The following is a 19,593-nucleotide window of genomic DNA, read 5'->3' on the forward strand; positions in this document are numbered from 1 at the left end:
TTGAGATTTAGCATGCATAAAAGTACATCATACATTTGTTTTTTGCATTGAAACTTTTTGACTTTGTCAAGGACTTCCATTTTAACAAAGTAAAATCAAATTTAATTTTTTTACTAAATTATAAAGTGCTCTGGTGAAAAAAATTACTTTTGTGGTGTTCGGGTCATTTTTGACCCGGTTAAAATTGTTGATTATAAAACAATAAAAAATGCCTAAAATGTAATCATGAACACACAATCAACCAACAGGATCTTCCTTCAACCACTTCAGATTAATTTAGGGCCTTTTGTCTTTGCCTTTTTGTGAAAACAAACAAAGGGAGACATGTCCAGGCTTGTCAAGCCATTTGAGTGTAGAGGTGGTGACTTGAAGAGTACACATCGCCAATTCACAGGATGCAACAATGAGGAGAAGATTCACTGTAAATAAAGCTTTGGATCACATCTTTGCTGCAAATGAGGCAGAGGACACAGGATTTTAGCGATGGAGATGAGCAGGCCTCTGAGAACGGGCAACAATGTCTCTTTGGACGTTTCAGATGATCTCAAGAGTCCTCAGATTTGACAATCGATACACCAGAGCAAAATCTGACAAGCTTGCTCCCATCAGGGATGTTTGGGAGAGATGGGTGCAACTCCTTCCACTGATGTTCAACCCAGGGCCAGAGGTGACAGTGGATGAACGTTTTCTCCCTTTTTGAGGAAAATGCCCGTTCCGGCAATATATGCCCAGCAAGCCAGGCAAATATGGCATAAAAATCTGGGCAGCCTGTGATGCTAAAACAAGCTATGAGTGGAACCTACAGATTTACACAGGGAAATCTGCAAGATGCATCCCTGAAAAAACAAGGAAAACGGGTAGTCCTCGATTTGACTACTGGACTGCAGGGTCACAAAATCACTTGTGACAATTTTTTTACATGCTATGACCTTGGACAAGAACTTCTCAGGAGGAAACTCACCATGGTGGGCACCATAAAAAAAAATAAACCTGAGCTGCCCGCTGAAATGTGGCTGGTGAAGGACAGGAGGAGTGGACAATCTGGACAAGTTGACTGCCACCTACAATTGCCAGCGAATGACCAGGAGGTGGCCAATGGTTGTGTTTTACAACGTCCTCAATGTGTCTGCATACAATGCATTTGTGTTATGGACCCATATTCACCAAGGGTGGAATTCAACCCAAAACACTAAGTGGAGAATGTTTCTTGAGGAGCTCATGAATTCCCTTGTCAAGCCGCACATTGAACAATGGGAACGGGTGCCCCGAGACCCAGCTACTGCAGACTTGGTCAGACAGCTGCAGTGGTCACCAAATACGCCATCCACATCCAAAGCAAACAAGAAGAGCATCATCACCTTCCCCCTCTGCAGCCAGCCCTGCCTCAAGCACTCCATCCACAGCCACAATGCCAGTGAGACCACCTCGCTCAAAAAGAAAGAGGTGTCAGGTCTGCCCTAGCAAAATGGACAGAAAAACCTACATAGTGTGCTTCACCTGCAACAAATATATCTGCAAAGAACACACCAAAAGTGTAAATATACACAAATATAAATATTGTATTCAAGTTCTATTGTGTGGGGAAAAAAAGACTTGTTTTTGCCCTTGTCTTGAAGTAAATATATACGGGTCAAAAATGACCCGAAACACCATAGATGTTACTATATTTGATAATATTAAAATTAAAATCTTTTTTTTTTGTTGAACATTTATGAAATGTGTTTTAATATCTCTCAGTTGCACTCAGGTAACAGAACAACTGATTATTTTGTTGCCTTCTTCTCTTAAGGTTCATTTGACCACTTTTTAGACATTGAAAACGAGGGGTATGCTGCTAAAACAAAGGCCCAGGGGGCCACAAAAAAATATTAAAACCAATCTTTTAATAGATAAGGGAGCCCAATCAGCTAAACAAGAGTTAAGAAAAACATTGGATGATAAAAGATTGTTTTTAGGGTATTTTATGGCTGATTTAATACTCGGGTCCAAAATGACCCGCTAACACTACAGATGGCAGCAGAAAACTAACACAAGAGGAAGGTTAACCTCGAAGGGGCCAAAGAGGTCAAGGGTGGTGAACTCGAAAGGGCAAGCTCTCTGGGTGCGTTCTAGGGGTAGGTCGCTCATGACTTGCTGGCATAATTTGGCTCTTTGCTTTGCGCAGGTGATGCAATTGTTAAGCACCTTTTTGACGAGTTTTCGTCCCTGTGTGATCCAGGCTTTTCTTCGTGTTCGAAGTAGGGTTGGAGCGATGCCTTCGTGATTTTCTTCATGGGCCTCCTTGACCAGTAGGGATGCGAGCCATGACTGGCATGGGACCAGTGGCACGACCACTTTATCCTCTTCCAAACACTGGACTCTCCCTCCACAGACAAGAAGACCCATGGTTGGTTCTTTTTGAACGACTAGATGATCAAGCGTTGTGTCTTGGAACTTGACGCCGTGTTGGGCCTCAAGGGCTAAGAAGTTGAAGGCAGCAGCCCTTTCTCCAGCTGAGAGGTAAGTTTTGGCCTCCCACTTTAAGGCTCCAGGGGTCTGGGTGCGTCTGCTTAGCCAGATGTCAACTGCTCTCTTCAGCCAGCCAAGAGCCCCACACAGACGTGTCAGAGAGCTGAATCTTTTTTGTTCGACTAGTTCCACGAGAGCGATGATATTTTGGGCAGACCATTCCCAGGGCGGAGCTGCAGCTGACATGACTGTAGCAGAGAACGCCTTCCTTTGGAGTGCTGCAATATCTCCAGTGACGGAGGAGATGACTTCTCCAGCAGTTTTCACAGGCCATTCTTCAAAGGGGAGTTTGAGGAATGCAGGGCCTTCCTGCCAAGCTGAGCCTTCATCAAGGTCCTCAGGAGGTGCTCCCCTTGTGATGAGGTCAGCAATGTTTGCTTTCCCTTCGACCCATCTCCAATTGTCGACATGCCCGGCCTTTTGGATTTCCCCTACCCGATTGGCAAAGAAGGACTGATAACCATAGCTATCCTTCTGGATGGCTCCAAGAATGGTCTGGCTATCGACTATGTGGACCCACTTGTTGACTTGGATATGGCAGTGCTTTTCAAAGTAGGACCTCAGGCGAGTTGCGAAGACAGCCCCGCACAGCTCTGCTTTGATGGCATCACCCTTTTGGTCTAGTGGGGTGAGTTTGGCCTTGGACTCAATGAGTCTGACAATGACTCCATCCACGGTCTCCCAGCGGAGGTAGAGCACTGCTCCATATGAAGCTTCACTGCCGTCTGAGAAGGTGACGCCCATGGGGCAGCCTATGGCTCCAGGGGGAGTAAGGCTTCTGGGGAACCTCACCTTGCTGAGTCGTACGCACTGCTCAAAGAGGGTTATTGCAGCCTCCCTGAGATGCTTTGAGAGGGGGTCGTCCCAGGTGTCTTTAACAGGACGGTCTGTTCCGGCCTCCTGAAAGGACTCTCTCACAAGCATCACACCCTTTTGCTTGACGGGTGAGGCTAGGCCAATTGGGTCATAAAACCCTGCGACTTGGCTCAGCAACACTCGGCGGGTGAGAGGGTCAGGGGTGTTTGCACGAACCTCTTCCTCTTGTAGGTCCAACCCAGTTCTCATCTTTCCTCTCCGTTTTGAGAAGTTCACTGAGGTGAGCAGGCGGAGTTTGTCAAAGTCTGGCTCGTAGCCTAGACCGAGTGCCTTATTTTCTTCGTCCCGCATTTGATTTGGGAGTAACAGGGTCTTGGGTTCTGTTGCTCTGGAACAGTCAGGTTCTTTACCCCTCCCACTTTGGCCAGTGAGGACCCACGGTTTGAGTGAGAAGCCGCCTGCTTTGAGTATCTCTTCGACTCCCTCAGTCATCCTGGTTAGAGCTTGGAGATCATTGTGGGAGGTCAATATATCATCGACATAGCAGTCCTCTGTCACAATGCGACGCTCTGGGATCATGGATTTGAACTGGGGCAGGTTGGCAGTCTCCCTCATGGCCACCTGGGCAATGCAACCGGCAGGCTTGTCACCGATGTTGACCCTGACAACAGCAAACTCATCGATTTCTCCCTTGGGGTCATCCCTCCAAAGGAATCGGTGGAGGTGTACTTCCTCATCTTTGAGCCACACTGAGTTATACATTTTTCTGACGTCTCCGAGGGCCGCATACAGACCACTCCTGAATCTCAAGAGGACACCTCGGATAGGGTTGAGAACGTCAGGGCCTTTATGGAGCAAATTGTTCAAGCTCATCCCTTTAAACTCCTGGCTGCTGTTCCAGACTATTCTCACTGGCGTCGAGCTGGAGTGAGGATTGGGAGCGACCAGGTGGCTAATATACCACACCGGCCCGTTCCAGTCTTTGAGCTGCTCCTTGGTGAACTTGACAGCAGCTCCTCTTGCCACCATGTCATTGATTTGCTCTCCGTATGCAGTCTTCCACAGTGGTTCTTTAGCCAGCCGGGCTTCAGTGTTTCGGAAAGTAGCTTCCACAGCTTGGCGGTTGTTTGGCAGACTTGCGGGGTTCACTTTCCAAGGGTAAGCTGCATCCCAGTGAGGAGTATCACTGTGTTTATCTGCCAAAACATACGAGAGACAGCCTTTTATTTTCTCGAGTTCCCTTTCTTCTCCAAGGGTCATTTCCTGGCCACCCAGAGAGCATTTGCCGCACTTGCAGCTCCCGCATTTCGGGCTGCACGCTGCCCCGATGCTATCCCACTTGAACCATTCGAACACTTCTTTGTTCGTGACAGTGGTATTGCTGAGAGCGGTCAGTGGAAGCTTTTTGGCTGGGACGAGAATCTCTTTGTAGAGGCTTGACGAGGTCCTCATAGTCCGCGCAAAGTGGGTTTCGGACTGGTGGAGAGTCAAGTCCACAGACTCGAAAAGGTCAGGGTGAGTGCCACCGATTGTTTTGCCGAGCGGTCCATCCCACAAGACGAGATCACCCTCCCTCTTTAATGGTTGAGGGACCAGTCGACCCTCCCTGTGGCTAATTAGGAGATCGATGGCCTCAGGCCGGGAAAGCTCTGCAGCAGCGACACCAGGAAAGATTTTCTGAAGCTGTGCTGGAGTGACTGGGTGGCTAACCTCGGCAATGCTCTCTAACCCATAACAGAGTAGCCTATGTTCAGCCACTGTTCCCTTAGCGGTCTTCACTCGCAGGCGAAGGGAGTATCTCTTGGTTTTGACCGTTTTGGTCATCCCTCCGACACCATGCACCATCAATTGAATTCTCTCCCCATTCAGTCCAAGCCGCTGGGCGGCGCAATGGGTGATGTAATTGGTGTCGGAGGTGAGGTTTATCAAGGTTCCAATGAGCTGGCCAGAGTTGCTTGTTACTTCCAGGAGCATCATCACTACTGGGTACTCGTCTGGTGTTTTCCCAGCAGTACAGGTTAAGGCGGAAGTCTTATTAGAAAAGGCCTTCCTAAATTCTTCTCTGAGCTCAGGGGCAACTTTGTCCAGGAGCTCCTCCTGCTGGCTAGTGAGACCTAGGCCTTTGCTATTTACTTTTCTCTTGGTACTTGCCAGAGGTGTGGATCTGGGGCACAGCAGGTAGTGATGGGGCTCTTCTGTTCTGCAGTCTGCTTTGGTGCAGACAAACTTTTTGTTGCTGCAGACGTTCTGCAAGTGAGGACCAAGACACTGAGAGCACAGCCTGTTTGCATGGAGATGGCTTTTCTTGCCCTGAAGATCCATTCCTCGGAATATAGTGCATGCAAAAAGCCTACCTGCATGGGCCGTCTCAGAGCAGGCAGAGCAAGCAGCAGCCAGTGGCTTTGCCTGGGATCCCCTTTGGCCCGAGGTGGCTTTGGAGTACGCCTTCTTGGCTTCCTTGACTACTGGCAATTTTGCAGAGGGGATTGCCTCTCTGAGGCCTTCATCCAGCTGGTCTAGCTCCTCCAGCATAGCCTCTTGCTTCTGGAGGTAAAGCAGCAGGCAATCGAAGTGGGTTTGTGGGCTGAATCCATGCAAAGGTTCCGCTTTGTACTCGATCCACTTTTCTTTTAGTGAGCTTGGTAGTTTTCGCTCCAGTGACTGCGCAACAAGCCTGTTCTTTAAGATGTCCTCCTCTCCTAATATGACCAGGTTGCTCAGGGCCCTTTCCACGGCCTGGATTAATTCAATTGTCTTCCGGGGACTATTCCCCTTCACAGGAGGTAGGCTTTCAATGTCTTCGGCAATCTTAAGGACGATTCTTGCCTTGTTTCCCAAATGATTGTCGAGGCGCTTGAACATCTCCTCTGGGCTTGAGCAGCTGGACAGAACCAAGTCTTTTTTCACCCTTTCACTCAGGCTTGCCAGCAAGTGGAACCGGGTGACTCCAATGGTTCTCATCGGGTTTCCTAACTGTTCCAACTCTACCCACTCGGCCCTCCAACGGTAATAGTCGGTCATATCTCCTGAGAAAACAGGCAGTCGGGTTCTTTCAAGTCTGATCTGTGGCTTTGAGAAGGGTTGCAGGCTAGGTGATAGAGAGGGCCCTGGGACACTGGGTTGGTAGACCGTTTGGTGAACGCCAGCAGCAAAAGAGACGCTGGGTTGGTCAGCACTAGCTGAAATGGGCTCTGATTTGGACATTCGGCTTTGCTTTTTCCAATTCAGTTCCCAGTCTCGTGCTCTGCTTTTAAGTTTGTAGATTGCCTGCTTATGCTGACTGACTTTGTCAGACACGAGCCGTTCCCATGCTATAACCTTCTGCTCTAATTCATGGATCCCTTCCAACAGGCCATCATGAAGGGCTTCAAATTCATGCTCTGGCATGTCTGCAACATTTGTATTTTCCACTTCCTTGTATTTTTCTTCTGTTCCCTCAATGTGGAGCAGAATCTCAGGCATTGCAAACTTTTTGTACAAGGTTTCTCTGGTGAGCAGGAGAGTGTCACTGTAGACGATGACACACTGCTCAACTTTTGCTTTAGTCATCCTTGCCTCTTCTTCACCGTCCTCCACATCTTCCAGAGCCTCCAAGACAGCTAGCGCAGTGTCGTGCATCCTGTTGAAGTCAGCACTGAGTGCGCGCATTTCATCAGCAAGGGCTCCTTTTTCCAAGATGTCAGTAGTGAGAGAAAGCTTGTTAGCTCTCCTGGTGAATGCAGCTTGTGCAGTGGACCGTTTCACTTGTAGGTCTGTTATTTCGGTGGAATCCATTTTCCTTGTTTTGTTTTGAAATTTGATGAGGTGATTCGTTTAGAGGGATTTTGTTTTGTTTTGTTTCCTCTTTGTTGATGGCACCTCGGTTTATAACTGTTCGGTTTTTTTTTTTTTTTTTTTTTTTTTTATCCCCACCGAAAGGGTCGCTAGAAGAGCGAGACTTGGTTACAACTCAGTGTCCAAATGTTGTTTGTTTATTTTCTTTCTTGATTTCACACTTGAAACACAGCAGGTTATAAACCTGTGGAAAACACCAAAGTTGTGCTATACATTAGATGCCATGTTCAGATATTTACATAAATAACCAATACAAATTCACTGCAATATCAATGAGAAATCCATATAAATACACATAAATGCATCCATAAGCTATAAACTCTTATTTAGACACACACCATAAAGCGTCAGTAACTACCGTATAAAGATGTGCAGCTTGTATAAATAATTCATATAAATACAATTCCTCATTAAAGCATAGCCAACAATATCTATAAATACAAACAATAGAATGCACAACAGCAGACACTACACTTAAGTGTTGCATTACAGGAAACAACTACGACTTCGGCCCGACTACAACACCCAGAGTGCACCGCGAATCAGGAAGTAAGCGCATAGCATCAAACGCGCTTCGTTTCAAAAGTTTGTACCGTCAACTCAGACTAATAAACTTTAACAGTAATCGGCAGATTAAAACAATGCACTCGCCAAGCGACCACAGTGAAAAAGTTATAAACATCCGACCAGTTAAAGGGCAACAACAGTCGATCAAGCAGTTTAAAACAACCAGCGAGAGAATATTAAAACCCAGCACCTTACCGGTGATGTGCGTCGCTCTTCCAGCCATGCAATTGGATTCTGTCTCTGTGCGTGCACGCTCCTGTTTATCTACGCATCACTAGGAACACTACATCCAACGGCAAGCCAGCACACCAAACCAGGTAAGTGCCACCTCCCACCTAATCAGCTGTGCTGCGTTACACCTGATCACCCGTGAGTTGACGTTGTTTACCCACCACCAAATGACAGTGCACAAAACAACCAGACAGCAGGTCAGATCCGCCAATGAAGATAATCAAAGATGGAAAAGTCTGCTGGATCCTCAAAGAATGTTCTTGCTTTACTCTGTGATCAGTTGATTACTCTTTATTCCTACAGATTAAGCCTCACACTCATTAAAACATCTCTTCCTGGGCTATGCTGCATACAGAGCAAATTGTAAACAGAGGTTGTTGGTGCACTTCAGACTATCTGCTTTCCAAACTGTTAATCCTCATAAATTGCATCATAAACTGAATAACCAGGGCAGTTCAGTGTAAAGGTAGATTCCAGATTTCCTCCGAAATAGAAAACAACAATATGGGTGGTTTAGTAGCACATCTCATCACAGGGATGCCAAATTGGTCTAATCTGGTTACTGTTGACCACCATAATGGACATCTACTTTTCAGGTTGGGTGGCGGTTTGAAGAGGACAAAAATGCAGCCTGGAGCTGAGGTGGTTTCTTGCAAGATTTAATTCACCAAAAAGAGCAATAGAAGCAAAAATCCAAAAACATAAATCCACAAAATACTGAAAACCAGGAATACTCAAAACAAAGGCAAAGAAATGACAAAAAACAGCAAACAGTGACTGAGCAGGAGGTGCATATATGGGAGAGAGAAACAAAGACCAGGCTAATCAGCAGATTGGGAGCAGGTGTGAACAGAGGAGTCTAGAAGGGAGCTAGGGAAAAGGAGACTGACACAAGAAGGCAACAGAGGGTAAAGAAGAAATATCTAAGAACTCAAATACAATCCAAAATAACTAGAATAACACAAAATGGAAATAAAACCAATGAAAACTCGAAGATAAAACTTAAACAGAACCAAAACCATGACACTACTCCTGCAGACATCTGAAGATAGCCAGAGCTGTTAATCCCCCACTGTCAAATTAGGGCTGTTTAATCATTTTGCATCGTGTGGAACAGTACTATACATTAAGAAATAGTAAAATCTGTGGAAAAAGATACATATGATCAAAATCCAGAATGAATAATACTGCTCTATTATAGCAGTTTAAAAAAAAACGCTAAGCCAACCCAGGAAATACTTTTGTCATTTAGAGTTCCTGTGGTAAGGCCACCACGTGGCATTAAAGCAAGCATGAGAGGGAGGGGGAGTCACTCAGAGACCACCAAAAAACCTCAAATGATCTGCAGTACAGTTCCCCTCAAAGCACTCAAAAAAAGCAAACAAAAAGAAAAATCCAAACTGAATGAGGGACCCGTGTTAAACCAATGCTTTAAAGTTACCAATTGGTCATCAATACCTCACCTCTCGCCACCTCTTTCTTCACTCTTACAGTTTAAGCAAAATAGAAAATGATCTTATCATTTCAAAACCAAAATAAATCATTAATTATATTAACTTTTTTGGAAAGCAAAAAAAAGAAAAAAACTATTTTCTAATTAGCTGAAATTGGTTAATTTAACAAGAACCTGCCAGTTGTGATTTTCAAGATTAATTTCAACAGAAAGGCTTATTGAAATAATACAGGCAAAGCCGCAAATGATATCCCAGTATAAAGAATAATTTAAATAAACTAACAGAGAGGCTATGCTTGTTGATCAGAGAACGGACAGTATTCTGCAGTGGTTCCTAGAATTTCTAAAAGTAGAATGGGAGGCAGATCTTTTAGTTATCAGGCTCCTCTCCTGTGGAACCAACTACCAGTTTTAGTCCGTGAGACAGACACCCTGTCTACTTTTAAGGCTAGGCTTAAAACTTTCCTTTTTGATAAGGCTTATAGTTAGAGTGGCTGAAGTTATCCTGATCTATCTCTATAGTTATTCTGCTACAGGCTTAGACTTCTGGAGGACATAGGGACCCCCATTTCATCATTCTTCTTCATTCTATCTCTATTCTCCCACTCTGCAGAAAATGTTAGTTCAATCTCTAACCTTATGCTCTCTCAGCTTTTTCTCATAGTAGCTTTGCCTCGTCTGTGACACCATCCTGGAGAGAAATATCAGCTGTAATGCTGCCATCAAAACCCTTGTTTAAGATGTTGGAGATCGGCCTGTTTTCCAGTGTAGTCCTGTTTCTCTGACTGTGACTGGCTGGATGTGCCCTCTTCATCCTCTGACATGGGGGCTGGGTCGGAGCTCGTCTGCCTGGCTGTGTGTTTCCTGGACAGGGCCGCCTTTTACAGCTGCTTTTTGTATCTCTGCTTCTGTCTCCTTACAGTTGGCCTCAGCAGATGGCCGCTCACACTGATACTGGTTCTGCTGGAGGTTTCTTCCTGTTAAAAGGCAGTTTTTCCTCTCCACTGTCACTACAAGCATGCTTAGTGTGAGGGATTGCATTTAAGTCAATGAGTCAATGCAATCAACTGGTTTTCCTTTGATAGAAAACTTTGAATCAATTTGACTGTATGATCTGGTGAACTGCAACGTGCCTTGAGATTAGGGGTGTGCAAAATAATCGTCATGATGATGCATCGTGATTCTAATTTTCATGATCTACTGCATCGATTCTGAACGCCAAGTATCGATTATTAATTTAAAAAAATGAGTAAATAAAATTGCATGAATGGTTGGCGAACATCAGCCAAAAACAAGTGTAATACAACTTCCAGTCCAGTAGATGTCGCTGCGGATGTGTTGACGCACGCTGCCTTGTGTCACAAGCATTTCTACTGCGCCGAGTCATTCAAAAACAAAACATGGAGGAGAAAATATTACAATGCATCGCAATAATTCAAGTATCGTGATGCATCGTGATAGAATCGCATCGTGGCATGTGAATCGTGATTCGAATCGAATCGTGACTCCTTTGGCAATACCCACCCCTACTTGAGATGTTGGCGCTATATAAACAAGCTGAATTGAATTGCAGTCATACTGTCAATAAATCTTTCATAACTCCAACAATGTCAAATAAAATCAAATACCACATTCAGACATAACGAAGCACTGCAAGGCCTAACAGGCCATCGACATTAATGGAGAAAAATTCCCCACAGAGAGACCCACTGATGTTTCAGCAGCAGAATGATACACCAAATCCTGCACACATGACAGACAGGTGCTGGAGAGGAAACACAGGTACAGGAACGTCCTGTTTATTGCAACACAATGAGAAAACTACAACCTCAAACAGGAAAATTGGGACGAAATAAAACCTCAAACATATTTTTGTGACCCATCGTAAACGTTAACATGGCCTGGTTACTATATATATATTTAGTGAAAAAAAAAAAAAAAAAAAAAAAAAAAATATATATATATATATATATATATATATATATATATATATATATATATATATATATAGCCTTTATTTACATAATACTTTTTTAAGACTCTTGTGGCCTGAAATTAACCAGCTTATATATCATGTGTTACGTTACAGTGGGTTGAACCACCAACAACCGTAGATTTTAACATAAAAAAACTACTAATCAATTTGGTAACTGTTTACTCTTTGCTTTGAACAGGTCTGTTTAATAAAAACTATATATCAATAAATGAGGGATTTAGAAAACAATTTCTATAGTGAAAATAGTGGGGGGGTTTTACATCTAGTTTACATTTAGTTACTTTAATATATATAAGATATATTTAATATATATATAGATATAATTAAGCACATTCAAAAGGTGCATGATTTATTTTCTTTAGTGAAAATTAATTTTTCTTTTATGTCCCTTTTTGCGGCCTTGAAAGAAAAAATAATAATCTTATGTCTTATATAAAGCTAACCCAATCATTTTTTTTTTCTTTTTTTGTGGATTTATAGACATGCTGATGAGAATTCCTACAAATGTAATCTACTTGATCAAGTTTTACCACACTAAGTATTTACATTGTGTTTGCCTGCAAGATCAGGGGCGGAGCTAGATGGGGGGCCATGGCCACCCTTAGCCAATCATTGGCCACCCCTGTGGCCACCCCTACCATTTTTTTCTCTCAAGTAGACTATTCAAAACATTTAAATTTTATATATATTAACAAATACTTGACAACAAAAACACTGTGGTCAATTATGCACAACAATTTACTAACAGTAGAGATGATTAGTACAGAATTCATGCTCTTTCAGAACTAGATTTTGTTTTATATGCTGTGAAGAGAAAATTATGTGTCTCTGCAAGTCATCTAAGAGTCTTCATTGAAATCATAGATACTTTAAATAACTATTTGAATAAAATGCTATTAAATTATCAATTTATGTAGATATTAGTACTTGTAAATATCAATTTAATGTAGAATATTATTGATAAAAGTAGGTAAGTAGTGACAATGGAAAAGGTGTTCGCTCCAGAACTCAAACCTCAAAGAATTTTATCCACTATACCTTTTATCTAGACTGATTTTTAAATATATGCATCTATTGCTAGCAAAGGCTGTAGGAAACTATAGTTAGTATTTATTTAGAAATGTAAGTTGTGCTTGTTCCTGTTGGAACAGTGTAGATCAGTGGCGGCCGGCCCATAGGGGGCACTGGGGCACCGCCCTCCCTGATAAGAAGAGAGAAACGTAAATATATTTTTAGAAATTAACTCATAAATGTCAGTTTTACTCTCTAGACTGTGTACCTATAAGCAAAACAAATTATATAAACTACATTTCCCTATCTACTGTCATTAATTTGTGGATTTCCACAGACAGACTCCTACCGTCTCTGTTCTGGGGGCGCTGATCAGACTGACCCACATTTGCAGAGAATCTGTCAATCATGTACTATTGCTAGGTGAATTTAATGGCCAATCAGCGTCTCGGAACTTTATGGTATTGGGGCGCTGAAAATACTGCGCTTTAACAGGCTTCTGAACCCAAGCGCAGGTGCAGACAATTAGAGGGAAGATGGCGAATGTAACGACCGAGATGTAGCTTCCACCAAATTCGGTGAGATCCTTATTTATCTACCCGTTTGCCAGAAGAATATCCCTGTTGTAGGATATGAACATTTCATGTCATGGTTATTGTGACTGTGACGAATCCACCTCGTCGCTTAAAACAACCTCTCTAACTTTGCGCACCACACACACATTCTTGTTATACTGTGTTTGTGAGGACCAATACACTCGCGCTGAGACCAGTAGCTCCATGAACTTAAAACACACAAGCTGTTCCTGGTTACCTGCTGGCGTATTGAGGGTGCACACTTAATATTTCAGTGGGGTTAGCCGTGTGTGTGTGTGTGGGTGTGTGGGGGGTGTGGGTGTGTACGTGTTTATGCTACGGGGACTTGTCATCTTCAGTCTGGCTGCGTCTTTGCTGGGTTCAAACCCAGTTTGGTGTAATTGAATAAGTCAATGAATCTGTGTAAAAGAATTAAGTTGTAAAAATTATTTGTTTTTGTACATCAATTGTTTGTGGAGGTAATATATGGACAAAACTGATTAATGAGAAGAAATCAGAAATAAGAGAGCCTGAGGGGAGGGGCTTAAACTATTTAATGAGGGCTGTGGGAAGAAAAGCGGCAATTTTTGTTTTCTGTTTCTTTGTTACATTGCTGGTAACTGGAGGGAGGCTGAGGCCCAGAGTATCTTGTACATGTTTAGTTTCTTTTGCACCCTGTTTTGAGTTTTTGAGCTCAATAAATCACCAACACCGGTAACCCGACTGAGACTGGATTCTTGGAGGCCAAAGAACCCCGTCACAGTGACCCAAATCATCACTGTTACTGTTATTATATAGTAAATTAAATCATTACTGTTAAATTGTATGTATTGTCCAATTGTTTATTTGAATTCTTATTCCGGATTAGTTGGAGACATACACTAGGCTATATCAGCCCCACCAAAAATATTTTTCACCAGCCGCCATTGACCCTGAGGTTCTGGTTCTTGGTTATTTCCTGGCCACCCTTATAAAAATAAAATCTGGCTACGCCTCTGTGCAAGATTAAAATAAGATGACTGACTTTAATGAACACATTTACCTAATTGTATCTGATTTTAATGCCCTTGAGCCACGCATAATGTTAAAGAGTTGGTAACAATCAAAATGTAGAAGAGCCAGGTAAAGGCCAGCATGTTGCTGTGCAGAGTCACTCCAGCCCAGCTGTTGACAGCAGCAAAAACCTGCGCAGTGTTTTACCTCATTAGCCTGCAGCCCAAGGCAGAAAGTCAGAGTCTTTTCTGGATCCATGAAGACAGCCAGGCTCCACAGGATGCACAGGTTACGCACTGAAGGCTCGATTACCGCTGTCCCACTCCACAGACTCGGCGCCGTCCCCGTCCGCCATTCCTCTGCCCCCCTTGTCTCTGGCGCGCGCGCATCAGCGCCTCTTATCACAGAATCCGCTGAAAGCTGCGTCAAATCTCACTGTGCATGAAGGACGCGTCTTCTAGTGCTGCGGGGACGCATTTATGTTTCGGTCTGAGTTTGCAGCTGGGAGAGACAGAGCCGTGCATGATGTCATGCTTCCTCAGCCACCTGCTCCGGAGAGCTGCGGCTTTGATTGGCCGGAGCTCCCAGCAACAGCCGCGCGGAGGCTGCCTTAGCGGGGCTGAAGGGCTCCGATCACACCGCTCCCAAGACTTCCTGGAGGATTTAGAGTTTAACATAACATAAACCTCATCTGTGTGAAAAACATTGTCCAAATATGCTTTGCCTCGCGTTAAGTAAACCCTTATTATTTGTGACAACACGTTATTCAAATTAAAATAATTAGAATTTTATAAAGAGGGATTTTGAAAAGCATGAATTTATATTTGTCGAAGAAGATTTCATATTCACTTTTACTGTTTTATTTAAATGCATCAGCAGTGTAACAGGTGTTTATCACAAACTCACTCATCCTTGGTCATAATGCGCACTTACTGGGCTAAATCAACCAATCCTGAGACCATGGGAGCTTTTTAGGGATTTCCACTTTTCTGTCAGGTTTTCTTCCAAAACTTTTGCCACATATTTTTCTCCATCCACCTACCAACTAGCTCAGATTGCTTCCCTATCCCTGTCTAAGAAAAAAAGTCTCCTGCTGCCACACCGGATTATAATGTCCACCTGGAATCTTGTACTGTAGGTAGCTACTGTAGACTTGAAGCTGTAATTTAACCTCACCTGACCAGATCCTATTTGTTTTATCCTCCTTGGTTGTGTTTCCTAAATGGATTTTTTCCATTTTAAAGCAAGTTCTTATTGATTTCTTTCAAGAAAGAATACTTTTTTTCAAACCACCCCTCCTCCCTGAGGGTTAAATGAACTGATTGTTTAGATCAGGGGTCACCAGGGGGCCCTCAAGGACCTCTATTACAGATGGAGTCATGTAAACAAAGTAATTTCGCCCTGTGATTATTAAAGTATTTCTCATTCTGATTCTTCATTTATGGGACAGGTGTTGTGAATGAAATGGTGTCCAGCTTGAAAGAGCTCCTGTGAGTCTCTGAATGTGTGCATTGATGACTTAAAGACATCTTCTGCCTCCAGTTATCTGTTTACTACAGTGATTGGAATTCAGCTTAATGTGTATTTAAAGACATTTCAATTACTGGAAAAATTTTTTTTTTTAAAGTCTTCTCAACAAAAACTTTCATGACTGCCAGCCAGTACCTCCATGGACCCCCTAGGGGTCACGGACCCCCTGTTGAAGACCTCAAGGTTAGAGATTTGATTTTATTCTTTTTTAATCATTTATAGAGCATTTCATCATATTAATCATATAGGGCATTTAAGCATTTATAGGGATTTCAAAATAAAATTCAGGTGAATACTGACTCCTCCAGTTCATAGGTCTGTATTGGTAGCCCTTCAAACGACTCAGTACCCATAAAGTAGTTCTAAGCTTTTAAAAGGTTGGTGACCCCTTTTTTAGATCAATATTTAGATTATGAGCTTTACATCTCTGAATTATTTTTCCCTAATCTCTGAATAAAAGAAAGTTATACATATGCAATATAAGTTTTCGTGTGTTTTTAGGACACAACTCAATGCTATTTTTGCACAGCACTGACCCTTTCCATATATATGTCCTTTTGCACCAATATTTATAAAACTGGTTTTTGTTTTCTCCTATACTGTTTACATGAGGACCACTGCTGTACTTTAAATGGTAATGTTAATTTCATTGTTGTAAGCTGCTAATTTCCCTGTTGGAAGCTTTAGGCAATGTAATTTAAACATTAAAGTTTGTCTATGTCTAAGGCTAAGTCAGTTTATTTGGACATGACAGGTTCCTGTTGACCCCCATCTACAACCGCCCATGCTCACATGTCTTTATCCATATGTTAACTTGTTATTCTTGCCCTGTGTTTTAAACTGTGCATTACTTTCTTTGACGTGGCTTCGTTCTGCCCTTGAGTTTTTGTGTTCTATAAATGCATTTTTGTTAGTTCATGGCTGCCTACCTGAAGCCTGATCTGCATTTTAACATAAACCCTTTGTATTGTAAGGTTCTGCTCTCGTTTCAAGTAGCTGAAAAAAATATGACTGCCTAAATGTCCTCTGATTAGCTCTGAGCCTATTCCCTGTAAAGCTTTCAAAATGATGATGTTGGAGTTTTCTGCAAAAAAAAAAAAAAATTTCAGAACATCAAAAAAAATTCACTGCTCCTTATCAAATAATTAAATGACAATAGTTATTAAATAACTATGAGCTTGTAGTTGAAAACTTGTAAAGTGCCGATGTGCAAAATCATATTGAACAAGGAAATGATTTTCTTTACATGCAGTTCTGTGATTTGCCACATGAGGGCAGCAGGAAACTTAGTTTATTATGTTGTTTCTCGCAAGAGCCTCTGACAGAGGGTTCATTGACATGCAGAGGGAATTTCTGTAGAGTTATGGTTATTACAGTTAAGTGACACCTTATAAAAACCTGGTGTCAGTTTTTTTATAGTCACCACTGTATATAATCTTTGTTTGGATGTTATGATGAGAAAACTGTCCTTACATAGCATCAAGAGAGAGTCTTGTCATGTTTCTGAATTATACTGTATGCTAAGATTGTGCATTATGAGTTAAACTTAGCATTTTTAAGCAAGTGTTGTAATTGAATTTGGATAAAATGCAATTATGTACAGTTGTATAACTTACATATACTAAAAAAAGAGGTGTTAAAGTGAGACAAAAACAGTTTAAAAAACATGTTTGACTTAGAAATTAACACAGACATGACCTAAAACACATTAAAATTGCATTCATACTGCAGCTTGGATTACAGTCATTTTCTTAAGCATTGAAGAGAAGCCGCCTGGTCATGTCGTTTCCTGACACATAATGACACAGTTCAGCATAACATACACTTCCTCTGGCATGTTTTGGCACATTCACATGCATGCAAACACCCATACAAAACAATTCCTTTAAAGTAGGTGTAAACTTTCTGTGAAGGCTAAGAGGCTAATTACAGTTCTTACATAAAAAAAAACTTTGGGAAAAATATGGGCTGTTGCTTAAAATTAGTGCTTGAATATTGAACAGTCAAGGTGGATTGTGCGTGTTTGTTACACTTCTGAAATTAAGCTTTATTTGCTTGTTAACATTATAAATATGGATTATTAAAGTCAAAATGAAACTTATTGTATGCCCCATTCTTCTTTCTGTGGTAATGTTATGTATAATGTTATTGGCTGTCTTACATATTCACTACATTTTATCTAATTGGGATTTTAAGTGAAAGACTAACACAAAGTTGTGCAAATTGTAAGCAGAATTAAATAGATAACTGAGTTTCAAAGGTTTTTAGGAATAGAAACCAAGCAAAGTGTGACAAATATGTGTGTTCAGACGTGCTGAGTCACTATGTAGAATTACCTTTCCTCTGTAGTTGCAGCTGCATATTTGTTGTTCTATATCTCTGTCAGCTTTGCACGTTTACAGCCTGATATCCTTACCCATTCGTCTTAATGAAATGGTTAATATACCCATAAATTTGACTGAAAGTTCCTGAGCACAACAGTCATATTAAATTATGCTACTAATGTTTCAGAAATGTAGGATTAGTTGTTCACTGGGTCTTTGTAAACACATATATAAACTTTGATCTACATTTTCTATTGCAGCTCTGATTGTTTGCTGGAAGGTGAACTTTTGCCCCAACTTTAACTCAAAACTGCCCTGTTTTAACTCTCCATCTTTCCGTCAAAATGCTTCCTTATTCTTGCTAAAGAAAAATATGCCCACACTATGATTCTGCCACCAGCTGTTGTGTTCCTTTGACCAGAAATGCTGTTTGAATTTACCTAAATTACACACAAGTCAACTTTTTTTAGACATGATACATCGCTTTCTGAATCCTTCCTGTTAAATATTATGCACTTGTTTGTGTTGTTTTATTACAAAAGAATGAAAATAATATATGAGGCATATGAAGTTGAATGTCTTAATCACACTTCTTGCACTGCCAGTAATTTGTTTTCCTCATGAACCTAAATGAAAGGGATTTTCCTCTGCAGTTTTGGATTACATTAAACCAAAATGTCCAGCTATTTGTTAAGTTCAAAGAAAAATCCCACAATGACAACATGCTTATTGTTTTGCAAGACACAAAGCATCGTCCAGTCCAGTTTACAATGAGTTTGTATAGTGAACTTTTTGAAAATTATCCAAATAAATAAAATAAGGAAAGTAAAAAATGTCCCCAATAGTTGTACAGCTTCTGTGTTTTTTTGTGTTACTGTCCATCATATCACCATCATAAGCCTGGCAATGATGTCACAATGATGGTAAAAAGAAAAGCAAATTTTATGCAATTTCTAACTTCTCTTTTTTAACTGTGTCAGCTTCTGACAGGAAAAGCTCATTAATAATATGCCAGGTCCAGGAAATGCAAAGAGCAATTGTTCAGTATGCATCTGTTTGCACTTACCACAATGTGAAAATTACATCCTGTGCCTCATGGACTGATGACATTTAAAATTAAAATCCTACTGTAAATGACAACAGGATGCACCTCATGCCCCTGCTGCACCCGCAAAGAGTCAATTTTACCACAACATAAGTTGTTACCGGTAAATCTATAAAACCAGTAATGGTTTTATTAGTTAACTTTCATGTTCAGTTGCATCACAGTTGTATTTAAACATATTTTCTGATTAAAGCAGCTTGTGCCCTCTGTTGGAGCCTGCTTTGCACAAATTTTTTCTTCTTCTTTACAGCCCACAGTATTTAAAGAGCTGTGTAGAATTGGACCTTCTCCTTTTTTTAGCAGTGCTCCTGAAATATTTTTGAACTCAGGAGGACTGAAATGGAAATGTTGATTGCATAAATTCATTCTTAGTCCCCAAAATCTATATCTGACACTTCCGCCTTTTTATTATGGGAGGTTTTCAGCAGGACCGGTGTGTTTTTGCTGTGAGTTGTTCATATACACTTCAGCATGAATGCTGCCTTTGAAAAAGTCAGCAATGTCTGTGTATATATATTTATAATGATGTTCTGTTAATAAATATCTGAACACTTACTGATAAAGCTATGCAAAAATAGCGCTTATATCTGTTATAATCCTTTTGCATAGTTTCTATGTACTAACAATAGTTTCTTAAAGAGATTTTGTGC

At 41.5% G+C, this 19,593-nt stretch overlaps 1 protein-coding gene across 2 annotated transcripts in view; it reads right to left on the bottom strand.

The window, feature by feature from the left end:
* The window catches only part of LOC119796285 (WW domain binding protein 1-like), a 36,350-nt gene extending 21,778 nt beyond the window's left edge, over positions 1–14,572 (bottom strand). The window contains exon 1 of one of the 2 annotated variants that reach the window (XM_038304778.1): positions 14,192–14,572. In XM_038304778.1, the coding sequence (XP_038160706.1) occupies positions 14,192–14,242 (51 nt within the window). In that variant the 5' untranslated portion in view covers positions 14,243–14,572. The remainder of the gene's footprint in view (positions 1–14,191) is intronic. The other variant, XM_038304777.1, reaches the window with a different exon arrangement.
* Between the last annotated feature and the right edge of the window lie 5,021 nt (positions 14,573–19,593).

Source organism: Cyprinodon tularosa, unplaced genomic scaffold, assembly GCF_016077235.1.
Source record: "Cyprinodon tularosa strain WSP-4 unplaced genomic scaffold, ASM1607723v1 ctg540, whole genome shotgun sequence".
Classification (NCBI taxonomy): Eukaryota; Metazoa; Chordata; class Actinopteri; order Cyprinodontiformes; family Cyprinodontidae; genus Cyprinodon; species Cyprinodon tularosa.